The sequence below is a fragment of the Mustelus asterias genome, chromosome 18 (genome assembly GCF_964213995.1).
Source record: "Mustelus asterias chromosome 18, sMusAst1.hap1.1, whole genome shotgun sequence".
Taxonomy (NCBI): Eukaryota; Metazoa; Chordata; class Chondrichthyes; order Carcharhiniformes; family Triakidae; genus Mustelus; species Mustelus asterias.
This window is the reverse complement of record NC_135818.1, coordinates 25,865,361-25,883,042: the sequence shown is the minus strand read 5'-3', so window position 1 is coordinate 25,883,042 and position 17,682 is coordinate 25,865,361. Positions and strand designations below refer to the sequence as shown.

Here is a 17,682-nt window from a genome sequence, read left to right as displayed (position 1 = left end):
TTTTGAGGAAGTGACTAAGATGATTGATGAGGGTAGGGCAGTGGATGTTGTCGACATGGACTTCAGTAAGACCTTTGACAATGTCCCTCATGGCAGACTGGTGCAGAAGGTGATGTCGCATGGGATCAGAGATGAGCTGGCAAGGTGGATACAGAACTGGCTCGGTCATAGAAGACAGAGGGTAGCAGTGGAAGAGTGCGTTTCTGAATGGAGAGCTGTGACAAGTGGCGTTCCTCAGGGATCAGTGCTGGGACCTTTGCTGTTTGTAATATATATAAATGATTTGAAGGAAAATGTAACTGGTTTGATTAGTACGTTTGCGGACGACACAAAGATTAGTGGATTTGCGGATAGCGATGAGGACCATCAGAGGATACAGCAGGATATAGATCAGTTGGAGGCTCGGGCGGAGAGATGGCAGATGGAGTTTAATCCAGACAAATGAGAGATAATGCATTTTGGAAGATCTAATACAGACAGGAAATATACAGTAAATGGCAGAACCCTTCAAAGTATTGATAGGCAGAGGGATGGTACACAGGTGGCTGAAAGTGGCAACGCAGGTGAGAAGGCAGTCAAGAAGGCATGCTTGCCTTCATCGGCCAGGACACTGAGTTTAAAAATTGGCAAGTCATGTTGCAGCTTTATAGAATCTTAGTTAGGCTACACTTGGAATATAGTGTTCAATTCTGGCTGCCACACTACCAGAAAGATGTGGAGGCTTTGGAGAAGGTACAGAAAAGATTTACCAGGATGTTGCCTGGTATGGAGGGCATTAGCTATGAGGAGAGGTTGGAGAAACTTGGTTTGTTTTCACTGGAATGATGGAGGTTCAGGGGTGACCTGATAAAAGTCTACAAGATTATGAGGGGCATGTACAAAGTGGATAGTCAGAAGCTTTTCCCAGGGTGGGAGAGTCAATTATTCAGAGGCATAGGTTTAAGATGCGAGGGGCGAGGTTTAAAGGAGATGTACGAGGCAAGTTTTGTTTTTTACACAGAGGGTGGTGGGTGCCTGGAACTCGCTGCCGGGGGAGATAGTGGAAGCAGATGCGATAGTGAGTTTTAAGGGGCATCTGGACAAATGCACGAATAGGATGGGAATAGAGGGATATGGTGTCCAGAAGGGTAGGGGGTTTTAGTTCAGTCAGGCAGCATGGTTGGTGCAGACTTGGAGGGCCGAAAGACCTGTTCCTGTGCTGTAATTTTCTTTGTTCTTTGATATTGTTTTGGCAAAGAAGGCAAAGGAAAATCCAAAGAGCTTCTACAAATACATTAAGGCCAAAACAGTAACTAGGGAGAGGGTAGGGCCTCTTAAGGATCAACAAAGTCATCTATGTGCAGATCCACAAGAGATGGGTGAGATCCTAAATGAATATTTCTGATCAGTATTTACTGTTGAGAAAAATATGGATGTTAGGGAACTTGGGAAAATAAATAGTGATGTCTTGAGGAGTGTACATATTACAGAGGTAGTGGTGTTGGAAGTCTTAAAGCGCATCAAGGTAGATAAATCCCCGGGACCTTATGAAATGTATCCCAGGTCATTGTGGGAGGCTAGGGAGGAAACTGCGGGTCCCCTAGCAGAGATATTTGAATCATCGATAGTCACAGATGAGGTACCTGAAGATTGGATGGTGGCAAATGTTGTGCCTTTGTTTAAAAAGGGCTGCAGGGAAAAGCCTGGGAACTACGGGCCGGTGAGCCTCACATCTGTGGTGGATAAGTTGTTGGAAGATATTTTGAGAGACAGGATCTACAGGCATTTAGAGACGCAAGGATTGATTAGGGACAGTCAGCATGGCTTTGTGAATGGAAAATCATGTCTCACAAATTTAATTGAGTTTTTTGAAGGGGTAACCAAGAAGGTAGATGAGGGCAGTGCAGTTGATGTTGTCTGCGTGGACGCAAGACCTTTGACAAGGTACCACATGGTAGATGTTGCATAAGGTTAAATCTCAAGGGATCCAGGGTGAGGTAGCTAAATGGATACAAAATTGGCTTGATGACAGAATAAGAGTTTTAACAACACCAGGTTAAAGTCCAACAGGTTTATTTGGTAGCAAACACCATTAGCTTTCGGAGCGCTGCTCCTTCGTCTGATGGAGTGGAAATGTGCTCTCAAGCAGGGCACAGAGACTCAAAAATCAAGTTACAGAATACTGATTAGAATGCGAATCCCGACAACCAGCCAGATCTTAAAGATACAGACAATGTGGGTGGAGGGAGCATTGAGCACAGGTTAAAGAGATGTGTATTGTCTCCTGACAGGACAGCCTGCAAGTCCAGGAGGCAAGCTGTGGGGGTTACTGATAATGTGACATAAATCCAACATCCTGGTTTAGGCCGTCCTCATGTGTGCGGAACTTGGCTATCAGTTTCATAGAAATCATAAAAACCCTACAGTGCAGAAGGAGGCCATTTGGCCCATCGAGTCTGCACTGACCACAATCCCACCCAGGCCCTACCCCCACATATTTACCCGCTAATCCCTCTAACCTATGCATCCCAGGACTCTAAGGGGCAATTTTTAACCTGGCCAATCAACCTAACCCCCACATCTTTGGACTGTGGGAGGAAACCGGAGCACCCGGAGGAAACCCATGCAGACACGAGGAGAATGTGCAAACTCCACACAGACAGTGACCCGAGCCGGGAATCGAACCCGGGACCCTGGAGCTGTGAAGCAGCAGTGCTAACCACTGTGCTACCATGCAAAAGCGTGAAGTGATTCACTTTGGAAGGAGTAACAAGAATACAGAGTACTGGGCTAATGGTAAGATACTTGGTAGTGTGGATGAGCAGAGAGATCTCGGTGTCCATGTGCATAGATCCCTGAACGTTGGCACCCAGGTTGATAGGGTTGTTAAGACGGCGTACGGTGTGTTAGCTTTTATTGGTAGAGGGATTGAGTTTCGGAGCCATGATTGTCATGTTGCAGCTGTACAAAACTCTGGTGCGGCCGCACTTGGAGTATTGCGTACAGTTCTAGTCGCCGCATTATAGGAAGGATGTGGAAGCATTGGAAAGGGTGCAGAGGAGATTTACCAGGATGTTGCCTGGTATGGTGGGAAGGTCTTATGAGGAAAGGCTGAGCGACTTCAGGCTGTTTTCATTAGAGAGAAGGTTAAGAGGTGACTTAATAGAGGCATACAAGATGATCAGAGGATTAGATAGGGTGGACAGTGTAAGCCTTTTTCCTCGGATGGTGATGGTTAGCACGAGGGGACATAGCTTTAAATTGAGGAGTGATAGATATAGGACAGATGTCAGAGGTAGGTTCTTTACTGAGAGAGTAGTAAGGGCATGGAATGCCCTGCCTGCAACAGTAGTGGACTCGTCAACATTAAGGGCATTTAAAGGGTCATTGGATAAACATATGAATGATATTGGAATAGTGTAGGTTAGATGGGCTTTAGATTGGTTTCACAGGTCGGCACAACATACAGGGCCGATGGGCCTGTACTGCGCTGTAATGTTCTATGTTCTATGATACCAAGATTGGTGGCATAGTGGACAATGAAGGAGGATTGCAATGGGATTTCGATCAATTGGGCCAGTGGGCTGACGAATGGCAGATGGAGTTTAAAGTAGATAAATGCGATGTGATGCATTTTGGTCAATCGAACCAGGGCACGACTTGCTCAGTTAATGGATGTTGGGGAGAGTTCAGAACTAGGGATACAAGTTCATAGCTCCTTGAAAGTGGAGTCACAGGTGGACAGAGTGGTGAAGGAGGCATTCGGCATGCTTGGTTTCATTGGTAAGGATATTGAATGCAGGAGTTGGGACATCTTGTTGAAGTTGTACAAGACATTGGTACGGCCACACTTGGAATACTGTGTACAGTTCTGGTCACCCTATTATAGAAAGGATATTATTAAACTAGAAAGAGTAAAGAGATTTACTAGGATGCTTCCGGGACTTGATGGTTTGAGTTATAAGGAGAGGTTGGATAGACTGGGACGTTTTTCTGTGGAGCGTAGGAAGCTGACTGGTGATCTTATAGAGGTCTATAAAATAATGAGGGGCATAGATTAGCTAGATAGTCAATATCTTTTCTTAAAGGTAGGGGAATCTAAAACTGTATTGTTCTTTGTTTTAGAGGGTATAGGTTTAAGGTGAGAGGGGAGACATACAAAAGGGTCCAGAGGGGCAATTTATTCACAGAGGGTGGTGAGTGTCTGCAACAAGCTGCCAGAGGTAGCAGAGGCAGGCACAATTTTGTCTTTTAAAAAGTGTCGAGACAATTACATGGGTAAGATAAGTATAGAGGGATGTGGACCAAATGCAGGTAATTGGGACTAGCTCAGGGGTTTAAAAAAAAGAGCAGCATGGACAAGTTGGGCCGAAAGGCCTGTTTCCATGCTGTAAACCTCTATGACATGATAACTTCTATAAAACCTTCCCATCTATATTCAGGCACATCCCCTTGACCTCCTCATTCCCATGGTTCTGATTGTACACAATCATCAATCCCATGCAACTCCCCCCTTCCCTCCAACTCCATCTACCTTGAAAAATCTCTCTCCCACCAAGTCCCTTGCAACTTTCAAACAACTAACTTCCCATTCTATCACCAACCATTCACCACAATTTCTCTGCAAGTGATGATTTCATGAAGCTCTTCCACATTTCAACCTCTGATGATTCTGCCCCCAGCAAAATATTCACCAACACTCACACCCACCACCCAGGACACATGTTCCCTGTCAAGTCAGAAGGCTACTTATATAAACATAAACATATCTGGTACACAACTATTGAAGCCATTTATCACCAGATCTTGCTGGGCAACAGAACTGGCCCCTGCTCCATTGATTTACATGCCCTCCCATTCCAAAACTTCAGGCGAAGGGGCAATGTTCATTCCATGCAGTGGTCAACTTCATTACAGAGCAGTGAAACTTGCCCTGAAGAATATAATCACCCACAATAATTCAGTTTAAGATCCTAGTTACACAAAGATGTTCATTGCAAATAAATTGCAGTCATATTAAGAACTTACTCTTCCTCCTCATCAGAAGACGACGACCTAGACGACCGATCACTTTTCACACTGGACTGTTCTTCCTCCTCCTCCTCTTCATCGTCAGAATAAACCTCGCTGGCTTTTAACGGCTGTTTCCTGGCCAACAGTTCAGCTGAAATAAACAAGATTATTCAAACTCCAGACTCACTTTTGGCACTAACTTTCAGAAGAACAGTTTACTCTCCTGCAGGTGCTCACTTTTGTCATAGTCACCCCGTCTTTTTCTTTCTCTTCTCGGATACTGTGTCACAAGATGCCCCTGGATATGCCTCTCAACATTCTTTGATGGCCCAACTGAAACAGGTGCCCTACCCTCCTTTCACCCATCTTTCCATGTAGAATGCCCGCTGGGGACTAAATTCACTAACTTCCTTTCCACCACTATCACCCAGGCTCTACCAATGGATCAACAATTACTATCCTTCTTTGCATCTCCCTCCATAGTGTCTGTTACCTGACAAATGATGCACTTGGACCCCTCAACCTCACTACGGAATATTGCACAGACTTTTTGATCTTGATTAAAACTTGGTTGTGGAAGGTGACACCTTCTCTCTGACTGACTTCTCCCTGCTTGGCTATACTTTTCTACATTACAATAGTGACCATACTGTAAAATCATTTAATAGTCAGGAAACTGCTTTGGGTTGACCAAAGGTTGTGTGAGGCAGGATATAAATTCAAGTCCTTTGCTTTATCATCTGCCCTACCCAAACTGCTGCAATGGTTTTCATCATCAAATCACACATCATCTCATCCTTTACTCCTCTGACACTCACTCTCATGCCCACATGTCCCACTCGCTTCCTCAGAATCCTTCTCTTCTGTACCCCACCCAGGCTTCTCCACAAGTTACCCCTCCCAAGCCTTTGCACTAAGCAATTTCTCGTCCTCAATGAATTCAATATCTACTTGATGCCTTTTGTTCTTTCATCAGAATTCTTTCCCCAAACTCGTCTCACTCTATAGTTTCCTACTCATGATCACAGCTAACCCCTCCATTTGCTACAATACACCTACGGCTTAATTACTCCCTCTGATATGCTTGGCCAGAAGCAAAACCTTCACTCTCCCCAACTTTGCCTCCTGAAGGCCAAGGGCACAACTCGATTGTTATCCATCACTAGATCATGCTAGATTTTTTGTCTATCACTGAAGTGGTCAGGGATGTTCACCCCTGTTAGAGCCAAATAAATTTAAATTGCTATTGGAATTCAGCAATAGCAAGGCAGCTCTACGGAAGTACTTAATAGTGGGGGGAAGGGGATGGAAAGAGAAAGAGAAACTGTCCTATCTTACTTAGGCTCCACCAGTGATGGAGAACAAGCTGGCTAGGCTGCTTACAGCTCCCCTTAGATGAATGGAGCTGCTCACTAAAGCTGAACAAAATAAAATTGCACAGAGGATCCTTAAAGTTGGATTTTAAAAATTGTGCGCATAAGGGAGGGACAGAAAGAGAACGAGATTGAGTTGGACTCCCTTCCACAGAATGTTATAATTTGAAGCAACACATTCAAGGTAATTTAGAATAAATCTGAAAAATAAAAGATTGCACGGTTCAGCCTTCATCAAAACCTCTGGCCCATTGAATCTCATCCTGGATTATCAGCCTGCTCATCTGTAATCACTGCATTTCTCACCTGTTTTGTTTTTCTTTTTCTCTCGTTCAGCTTTCAATTCCTCCATTGCCTGAGACTTCTTGTCCTGTTTCTCATCCCTTCTTGACCGCCGCTCTTTATTGTGTGACATCACCTGAAGTGACAAAAAAATTTCAGTCTGGTGCATGAGACACACTCATTTCTTTATCTGTCAATGGTACTGACTTTTACTGAGTAGCAAATCTTCAGCAGCTCCATATCCTTAAAACTATAAATTAAAATAGTCCTTTCTTCCCTGAAGTTGCTGCCTCCTACTAGTTAACAGTCCCAAAGATGCTCACCCATCCTCAAACGTTTGTCCTCGTGCCCATCCTCAATTTGCGAATCCGGATAGTAATTGCGGGCTGCTCTACCATGAAGGAATAGATCTTGCAGCCGCAGGGCAGGTAACCTGAGCTAACTTGCTTCCTTCCAGACACTTGAGGCCAGTGCTGTGCAATCTCTTATGTTAAGATCACAGAGCTTAGGGCTTCCTGACCCAAATGGTTCAGAACAGTTATCAGAGGGAACTGAAGCAGTTACACTTCACTTAGATGGGTGCAACTTAGTACAAAGTAGTCTGCTTGGTTGACACTCCACCCATCATCTTAAACATTACTCCATCTACCACTGAGCATATGTGTACTATCTCCAAGATGCACTGCAGCAAAGCTCCTTTGACATCACCTTCCAAGCCAGTGAGCGCTGCCACCTGGAAGGACAAAACCATCAAGTGCATGGGAACACTACTACCTGCAAGATTATCTACAAGTCGCACATTATCCTGACTTGGAAATACATAATTGTTCCTTAACTGTCCTTGGGTCAAAATCCTAGATCTCCCTATGCCACAGAGACTGCAGCGTTCAAGACAGCAGGTCATTATCATCATCTTAAGGACAACAATGGATAAACAATGAATGCGAACGATGCTCACATTATGTAATGTCAAGTTGCTCTCTCAAAATATAACAATTTTTGAAGTACGTCATTTGTCAGCGAAGAAAAATCCCTCACTGTCCTCTTTCACACATAGAGAATGACCCACCCCACACATTTAGCAATGTTCTCTTAAAACACACCCAAGCACCAAAACAATGGAGTAGCAAGCACCATCTGGTGACAGGATGCTGGGAGGGAGGGTGGTACTTCGTATGAAAAAATGCGTGGGCATCAGCTGTAGGAAGAGTGGTTAAATGGACAGTGCTGAGCCAGAGATCAAATCACAGTGAACCCAAGGAGATAAAGTGGGGGCCCAACCTCCTTTTGTAGTGGGTTGCAGAAAAATTGGAGGGAGAACACAAAGTGGACAGTACTAAAATCAGAATACCTGAGACTCTTGAATTTGCTGCATCTTCTTCTCCCGCTCTTCCTCCATCTTCTTCTTCTTCTCTTTCTTTTCTTTCTTCTTTGCTGCCTTCAACTTCTTTTCAATTTCAAACCTGGCAAATTTGAAGAACCATTTGAATAACAGCTGAATTTCCAACTTCACACCGAACTAAACCGAGCTAATCTGTACCATGCACAGCACAGGATATGAAACAAATCTCAACAACAGCCAAGGTGATAACTCTCTCTCCCGCTCAGTTTCAATCCAACTCAATTAGTATGCAATTTTCATAGAATCATAGAAACCCTACAGTACAGAAAGAGGCCATTCGGCCCATCGAGTCTGCACCGACCACAATCCCACCCAGGCCCTACCCCCACATCCCTATATATTTTACCCGCTAATCCCTCTAATCTACGCATCCCAGGACACTAAGGGGCAATTTTAGCATGGCCAATCAACCTAACCCGCACATCTTTGGACTGTGGGAGGAAACCGGAGCACCCGGAGGAAACCCACGCAGACACGAGGAGAATGTGCAAACTCAACACAGACAGTGACCCGAGCCGGGATTCGAACCCAGGTCCCTGGAGCTGTGAAGCAGCAGTGCTAACCACTGTGCTACCGTGCCGCCCCACATTTTATCTAGCAATTATCAATAGAAAAAGCACTGGTTGAAAGGGCTAACTTTTGATGTCTGATATCATTGGTGTAGATGGGATATAACCAAAACGCACAGTCCAGCTTATCCAAGGTCACCGAGATGACCTGCTTATCATCCTCAGCACATCTGCTGCTGAAATCCTCACTCCCGTCGGTTCCCTTTAGACTTGACCAATCGAATGTTGTTTTGGCTGGCTTCCCACCAGGCACCAACCATAAAATTAAGCTCCCAAAAAGCAGTGTTCCCTGTACCCTGACTATTGTCAAATCCCATTCCCTGACCTATAATGGCTCCCTTTCTGACAATACATCAATTTTAATATTCTCATCCCGATTCCCAAAATCGTCTGTGGGATTGTCCCTTGTTAATTTTCTCCAGTCATCCACTTTCCAAGATCTCCATGCACCTTCAAATTCTGGTCTCTTGTGCAGCCCAGATTTTCTTTGCTTCAACATTGGTGGCTGTGCCTTCAGCTCTCTCGGCCCCAAGATCTGGAAAATCCTTACTAAATCTCTCCACTTTCCTCCTTAAAACCTACCTTCTTTCCCAAACTTTTGGTTAGCTGCCCGATATCTCCTTATATGGCTCTGTCAATTTGTTTCATACCACTCCTCTGAAGCACTTACAAATTTTTATAGCATTAAAAATGCTATACAAATGCAAGTAGTTGTTGGGTATAGTGGTTTTACAGTTGGTCTCAACATCACAGCAGTGGAGGGATAAATCAGTACATATGTGACTGGTGCACTGAATAACCATATTTTCACCCAATGCCCACACATGGGCACTATGCAAAGCCAAATTGCTCTCTTCCCACATAGGGGCGCTTTGGCCAAGTGTAAAGCTCCAACTGTATAAAATTATGAAAGGCATAGTGTATAAAATTATGAAAGGCGGGAAGCTTTTCCCCAGGTCGGTGGTGACGTTCACGAGGGGTCATAGGTTCAAGGTGAAGGGGGGGAGGTTTAACACAGATATCAGACGGACATATTTTACACAGAGGGTGGTGGGGGCCTGGAATGCGCTGCCAGGCAAGGTGGTGGAGGCGGACACACTGGGAACGTTTAAGACTTATCTAGACAGCCATATGAATGGAGTGGGAATGGAGGGATACAAAAGAATGGTCTAGTTTGGACCAGGGAGCAGCGCGGGCTTGGAGGGCCGAAGGGCCTGTTCCTGTGCTGTATTGTTCTTTGTTAACTGCTGCTTGGGTGAGATTAGCTCACTCAGCACAAACAGAGGATGGTAGCTGGAACTTGCATTTAATGCCACACAGACCATTTGCCACATACCCAAACTGTCAGTCAGCTGAATGAGTCATTACACAAAATGCTTCGGCAAGATATTCTCATAACCCAGCTTGTGCGAGCACTTGCTGCAACTACCATGTGTTACTTCCTTAGGAAACTTCACAAAACAACCTTGAATCCTCTTAAGGAGTTAACATTAATTAATCACAATCACTACGATGCAGGCTCATCTTGTCTGTACCAACTCACCATCTTACCTCCCCTTCTCCCAGCCTATTCCTGTAACCCCACGTATTTACCTCGCTAATCCCCTGAACCTACATATTTTGGGACACTAATTTAGCATGACCAATCCACCTAACCTGCACATCTTTGGATTGAGGGAGCACCCACCATGCAGACATGGGGAGAACATGCAAACTCCACACAATCACCCAAAGTCAGAATTGAACCCAGGTTCCTGGTGCTGAGGCAGCAGTGGCAACCACTATGCCACCCACCGTGACACCCTAGTAACTATGAGGTTTGTACAACCACAAAAACTGTGTTCTGCGATTGAATAAGAAAGCAAACTCTAGAAGTTCCAGAAATTCTGAGATAATCAAGTGCCTGTACCAAAACACATTACTCCATGTAGTCAATCAGAATCTCTGGTACAAAATCTCACCTCCTCCTCAGCACCTCTCTTTTCTCTATCCGATTATAGAGCTCCTGCTCTCTTTCTTTCTCGGTCATTTGTTCCAATCTTGCTCGGTCTTCTTCATCGCCCATGAAGTCATCATCATAGCCATCGTGAAACTCCTCCTCCTCTGATGAGGACGAAGACTCAGAGCTTGAAGATGAGCTACTGCTCTCTGAATCAGAAACTTCCCCTGAAATTTCAAACACAAGACTCAGTCTCCGAGGACCATCTACACAAGTGAAGTAGAAGGATGGAGGTGGGATTCAGTTGGGTGGGGAGGAGTGGAGGGTGTGGTGGAATAAAATCCTACATTTATATAGCAACTTCAGTGTGGAAAAGCAATGGCTCAGAATTGCAATAATAACAGCAAGGCTGTCAACACACTCAGTTATTACTTTGTAGAAGTGACAGCATTTGTGACGTCCATACAAGCGTAGTTAAATGTGGAAATCTGGAAGCTGACGTTGGTGATGCCCTGCAATGTGAGCTGTTGCAGTCTTCACAGACTGAATCATTTAGAAATCTCTACTTTGTTGTGAACTTTAACTATTTATCACTTTTCTTGCTGTGGAGACCATTACGGTTAAACTTAAATAACAGCAAAATACTGCAGATGCTGGAGATCTGAAATAAAACAGCAAGTGCTGAGAAATAACTCCGCAGATCTGGCAGTGTCCATGGATTGAGGAAATGTTAATGTTTTAAGTTCAATCTGACTCATTTCTGAACAGGAGTCACATCGGACTCGAAACATTAACTCTGTTTTTATATTATATAAGGTTAAACTTGTTCAATCAAAAGTTACTCAATTTTTCATACTAAGTCACAAGCACTCTGAGCCTGAAAAACTAATTTCATAAACATGAAATCATGGAATAGAACCCCTATAGTGCAAAAGGAGGTCAATCAGCCCATTGAGTCTGCACTGACTCTGACAGAGCAGCCCACCCAGGCCCTATTCCTGTAACCCCAAGTATTTACCCTGCTGATCCCCGACACCAAGGACAATTTAGCATGGCCAATCCACCTAACCTGCATATCTTTGGATTGTGGGTGGAAACCAGAGCACCTGGAGGACACCCACACAGACACGGGGAGAACGTGCAAACTCCACACAGACAGTCACCCAAGGCCAGAATTGAACGCAGGTCCCTGGCATTGTGATGCGGAAGTGCTAACCGCTGTGCCTTTTTTTAAGGTTTGTGATTGTGTGCTGCTTATCCTGGTGTTAAATTCAAATCACCTGTAGTAGGTACAACATTTGAATGATCAGAATAGAGGATGCCTGCCCTCTAGATTCTGCCAAATCTTTGTTAGCTTTCAGAGCTCACTTTTGAACACATGCCTTCATTGCTGGCTACAAAATCCAGACCATCTTCACCCCGTAACCACAGCTAGCCCGACAACTATCCCCACATCTGAGTTCCTCCAATTCTGACCTCTTGCAAATCCCAGACCGACATTGCTCCACTACTGGCAGCTGCCTAGTGCCCAAGTCATAGAATTTCCTCCCAAAACTTCTCTGTCTCTCGCGCCTCCTTTAAGATGCTACTTAAAACCTACCTCTTTGATCAGACTTTTAGTCGCTGATATCATCCCCTCATGTGACTTGGTTTTGTAATGTTCCTGTTCATGGCCTTAAGATGTTAAAAGCACTATATAAATGTTGTTGTTGTTAAGCTCAGCTCTGAAGGCATATGAATTCGAAATGTTAACTCTTTCTCTCTCCACAGATGCTGCCAGAGCTGCTGAGATTTTCCAGCATTTCTGTTTTTATTTCAGATTTCCAGCACCACAGTATTTTACTTTTACATTAAAGGTGGGCTCTCCCTTGGTTTGGTGAATTGCCATCGTCAATGTATTCCACTGGCCTCTACCCCTTTCCATCCATACCCCTGCACCCTACTAAGCTCTAATCATTTCCACTCAATCCCATGCCCCTGTGCCATCTCTGCATGAGTGATAAAGGGTCAGAAATTAGTTCATTACTACCCTCCTGTAACCAGACCAACAAGCTAAAAGCGATGTATGTACCTACAACAGTGCAGGAATGGAAATTTCCACAAGTCAGCAGCACTGCTGCACTATATGAATTATTCTCATTAATTGTAGCTTAAAATGGACTATTTAGTAGCAAACAGGGTTGCCTGCAGTGGACAGCCATTAATTATGGCCAAATGTGGGTGTAATTTACTGAAGAATTCTAATGGCTTACCTTCTTCTGGTGCAGAGCTATCACCAGAACTGTCTTCAGCTGAGCTGCCAGATGATGCCGCCTTGTTCACCGCTCTCTTGGTGGCCGGCTTCTTCTCCACACCCTTACCTTTTCCCTTCTTTTTGGTTTTGCTGCCTCCCACTGTCCACTGAAATGAAAAATGCACTGTTAACGTAAACACCAGTTAGTGATATAAGCACCCTCTGATACAGGTCCCAGGCAGTGCAGCCCTTGCAGATGCATGGAAAACACCATTTCTATGTAGAAAATAGGCTTTAACTTTCTGCTACTGGGATCTTCCACTTAACTTAAAACTAGCTTGAAATCACAGCTGCAACATTAAGATTCATTGCAATTTGTAATGGAGGATTTAGTTAAGAGCTATCATGACAGCATACTATTAGATTCCAGTGTTCTGCTCTGTTTGGTTTGATTTAATTTGTCACATGTATTTACATGGTGAAAAGTATTGTTTCTTGCGCGCTATTCAGACAAAACATGTGACTTGGTTTTGTAATGTTCCTGTTAATGGCCTTAAGACCGTTTATAGAGAAGGAAACGAGACAGTGCAGAATGTGTTACAGTCATAGCTACGTTGTAGAGAAAGATCAACTTAATGCAAGGTAAGTCCATTCAAAAGTCTGACAGCAGCAGGGAAAAAGCTGTCCTTGAGTCGGTTGGTACGTGACCTCAGACTTTTGTATTTTTTCCCGATGGAAGAAGGTGGAAGAGAGAATGTCCGGGGTGCATGGGGTCCTTAATTATGCTGGCTGTTTTGCCAAGGCAGCAGGAAGTGTAGACAGAGTCAATGGATGGGAAGCTGGTTTGCGTGATGGATTGGGCTACATTCACGACCTTTTGTAGTTCCTTGCGGTCTTGGGCAGAGCAGGAGCCATACCAAGCTGTGATACAACCAGAAAGAATGCTTCCTATAGTACATCTGTAAAAGTTGGAGAGAGTTGTAGCTGACATGCCAAATTTCTTTAGTCTTCTGAGAAAGTAGAGGCGTTGGTGGACTTTTTTAACTATAGGGTTGGCATGGGGGGACCAGGGCCTGTGTAAACTTTTACAGGTTAAAACTATATTTTTCTGTCTTAAAAATGGCAAGAACACCATGTCCAAATATTCTCTTTGCTCAAGTACAGCACAGGTTAGATTCAGAGTAAAGCTCCCTCTATATTAACAATGTGTTTCAACATTTAGACAGGAATATGTTGACTAGGCAAAGACATTTCTTCATTTCTGACTCCAATCATCTTGTGGCCTTACATGGCATAAACTCAGAAGTGGACCGGGAGTGGTCAAATGTGTCTGCAAGATCCTACAGGCAGCAGTCAGACAAAACACGAATTCCATTAGCCCCTTGGGTGAAACGCTGCCAAGTCCCAGTACTTATACAAATGTACCAGTTGCTGAAACTCAGAATGGGAAAAGGTACATTATACTGAAACCAGTGCTCTCAGCATGCTGAGCTAATATTCACTTGTTAATTGGAATTACACCCCAAAGTGACTACTCTTCAATGCTCACCACTTGCTGTTTGACAACTGAAATTTGATTAACTGCAGACCTCTAATGAATTTCTACACTTCTCTTTATGCAACTTTGTGCAAGGACTGTTAAAAGGAGACAAACAAGAGCCAACCAGTGGTACAGAGGAGTACCTTCTGTGCTCAGCTGTGACCACATGGCACATACAGATAGTTTAGCATCATGAAATCCTGCACATCCTGTGACCTCATGTGGACTCTGCAATTCCTCTGTCCCTTTTGTATGAGTGAACTAATGCAGTGGCTAGAAGCCAAGAAATGCTTCGCAGGGAGACTTCGATTCCAAGCGCTTTCTTGCCTGCCACTCGAATCACCTATACAAGTCCCCCATCCCATGCTCAGGGAAATAAGTCATAGGAACATCAGAGCAGAAGTAGGCCATTCAGACCGTCAAGCCTGCTCAGCCACTGAAAAAATTGCCCCTCTGGACACTTTTGTATCTCTCCCCTCTCACCTTAAACCTATGCCCACTAGTTTTAGACTCCCCTACCTTTGGGAAAAGATATTGACTATCTAGCTGATCTATGCCCCTCATTATTTTATAGACCTCTATAAGATCACCTCTCAGCCTTCTATGCTCCAGAGAAAAAAGTCCCAGTCTATCCAGCCTCTCCTTATAACTCAAACCATCAAGTCCTGGTAGCATCCTAGTAAATCTTTCCTGCACTCTTTCTAGTTTAATAATATCCTTTCTATAATAGGGTGACCAGAACTATACACAATATTCCAAGTATGGCCTTACCAATGTCTTGTACAACTTCAACAAGACGTCCCAACTCCTGTATTCAATGTTCTGATCGATGAAACCAAGCATGCTGAATGCCTTCTTTACCACTCTGTCCATCTCTGAATCCACTTTCAAGGATCTATGGACATGTACCCCTAGATCTCCTTGTTCTGTAACTCTCCCCAACAACCTACCATTAACTGAGTAAGTCTTGCCCTGGTTCAATCTACCAAAATGCATCGCCTCGCATTTATCTAAATTAAACTCCATCTGCCATTCGTCAGCCCACTGGCCCAATTGATCAAGATCCCGTTGCAATCAGAGATAACTTTCTTCACTATCCACAAAGTCACTAATCTTGGTGTCATCTGCAAACTTACTAACCATGCCTCCTATATTCTCATCCAAATCATCCATTTCTCTTCACTGATCCCATATCGTTTGATGTCACTAATATGCAGAAGTCTATCAATTTCTATCTTGAACACGTTCAATGGTTGAGCTTCCACAGCCCTTTGGGGTACAAAATTCCAAAGATTCACCACGCTCAGTGAAGAAATTCCTCCTCATCTCAGTCTTAAAGGGCTTGCCCCCTACTTTGAGACTATGTCTCCTGGTTCTAAACCCACCAGTCAGGGGAAACATCCTATCCACATCTACCATGTAACACCCTGGAAGAATTTTGCAAGTTTCAATGAGAGCACCTTTTATTCTTCAAACCTCTATAGAATACAAGCCCAGCTTCCTCATTCTCTCATAAGACAATGCCACCAACTCAGGGATTTGCCTGGTCAATCTTCATTGCATTCCCTCTATGGTGAGTATATCCTTCCTTAAATAAGGAGACCAAAACTATATACAATACTCCAGGTGCAATCTCATTATGGCTCTACAGAGTTGCGGCAAGGGATCTTTATCCTATACTCAAATCCCCCTTGTGATGAAGGCCAACATACCAATTGTTTGTTGCACTTTCAAGCTGGCTTTAGTGACTGAACAAGGTCCTTGGAACTTCTACACTTCCCAATCTCTCACCATTTAAGAAACATTCTGCCTTTTTTTGTTCTGAAGTGGATAACTTCACACTTATTCACATATTCTACAGAATCACTATGGCGCAGGAGGTCATTCGACCCTTCGTGTCTGCAACAGCTCTCCAAGTGGGCATTATGATTTTGTGACAGTTTCATATCTTTTCCCCATACCCTTGCACATTATTTCTATTCAAATAATCATTTAATTTTCTCTTGAATGCCTCGATCAAACCTGCCTCCAACACACTTCCAGATAGTGCATTCCAGACCCAAACCACTCGCTGTGTGAAAATGTTTTTTCTCTCTCAAATCGCATTTGCTTCTTTTGCAAACATTTTAAATCTGTGCCCTCTCTTCCTCGATCCTTTTACTAAAGGGAACAGTTTCTGCCTGCTACTCTGTTCAGTCCCCTCATGATCTTGAACACCTCTATCAAGTCTCCTCTCAGCTTTCTTCTCTCCAAGGAGAACAGTCCAAACCCCTCTGATCTGTCCTCATAACTGGAACTTCTCATCACTGGAACCATTCTTGTAAACCTCTTCTGCATGGAGGGATGGTGGTTAGCACTGGTGGTTACACTGTGCCAGAGAATTGGGTTGGATTCCAAACCTGGGTGACTGTGTGAAGTTTGCATGTTCTCCCCCTGTTTCCGGGTGCTCTGGTTTCCTCCCACAGTCCAAAGATGTACAGGTTGGGTGCACTGGCCATGCTAAATTGTTCCTTAGCATCCTTAGGGATAGGAGGGAAGGGCCTGGCTGAGATGTTCTTTCGGAGAGTCAGTGCAGACTTTCTGCACTGTAGGCATTCAATGGTTCTATCCACTCTCTACAATGCGTTCACATCGCTCTTATAGTATGGCACCCGGAATTGTACACAATACGCCAGCTGAGATCTAAGTTCTGAGATCTTGTATAAGTTCAGCATAACCTCCTTGCACTTGGACTCTATGCCCCTATTAATAAATCCCAGAATATTATATGCTTTATTAATTGCTCTCTCCACCAACCCAGCCAATTCAATGATTTATGCACATATGCACCCGAGTCCCTCTGCTCCTGCAGCCCCTTAAGAATTGTACCTTTTCGTTTATATTGCCTGTCCATGTTCTTCCTACCAGAATGCATTACCTCACGCTTCTCCGCACTGAACATCATCTGCTACCTATCTGGCCACTCCACCAACTTGATTCCATTCACCATGTTCTTGCCCACTCACTAAGGCTGTCCAAATCTCCTTGAAGTCTACTTCATTCTTCTCACAACTTACATTCCCACTTAATTTTGCGTCAACAACAAATTTGGAAACATTACATTTGGCCCACACATCCTAATCATTTATATAGATGGTGAACAGCTGTAGCCCCAGAATTGATCCTTGTGGTATCCCACGAGTAACAACCCAACATTCTGAGAATGGCCCGTTTATTCCTACTATTTCCTGTCTTAACCAATTTTCAATCCATACCAGTGTATACCCCCAATCCCATGAGTTCTAATTTCATTTACTAATCTCCTATGTGGGACCTTATCAAAAGCCTTCTGACAATCTAAACACTGACTTGG

General features: G+C 44.0%; 1 protein-coding gene across 1 annotated transcript in view; it reads right to left on the bottom strand.

Annotated features, from left to right (window-relative positions):
- The window catches only part of rtf1 (RTF1 homolog, Paf1/RNA polymerase II complex component), a 68,033-nt gene that overhangs the window by 26,266 nt on the left and 24,085 nt on the right, over positions 1 to 17,682 (bottom strand). Inside the window, exons 3-7 of the mRNA XM_078233574.1 lie at positions 12,810 to 12,957; positions 10,580 to 10,784; positions 7,999 to 8,110; positions 6,672 to 6,783; positions 5,008 to 5,143 (exon numbers count right to left, since the gene is read on the bottom strand). Of these exons, the coding sequence (XP_078089700.1) occupies positions 5,008 to 5,143; positions 6,672 to 6,783; positions 7,999 to 8,110; positions 10,580 to 10,784; positions 12,810 to 12,957 (713 nt within the window). The remainder of the gene's footprint in view (positions 1 to 5,007; positions 5,144 to 6,671; positions 6,784 to 7,998; positions 8,111 to 10,579; positions 10,785 to 12,809; positions 12,958 to 17,682) is intronic.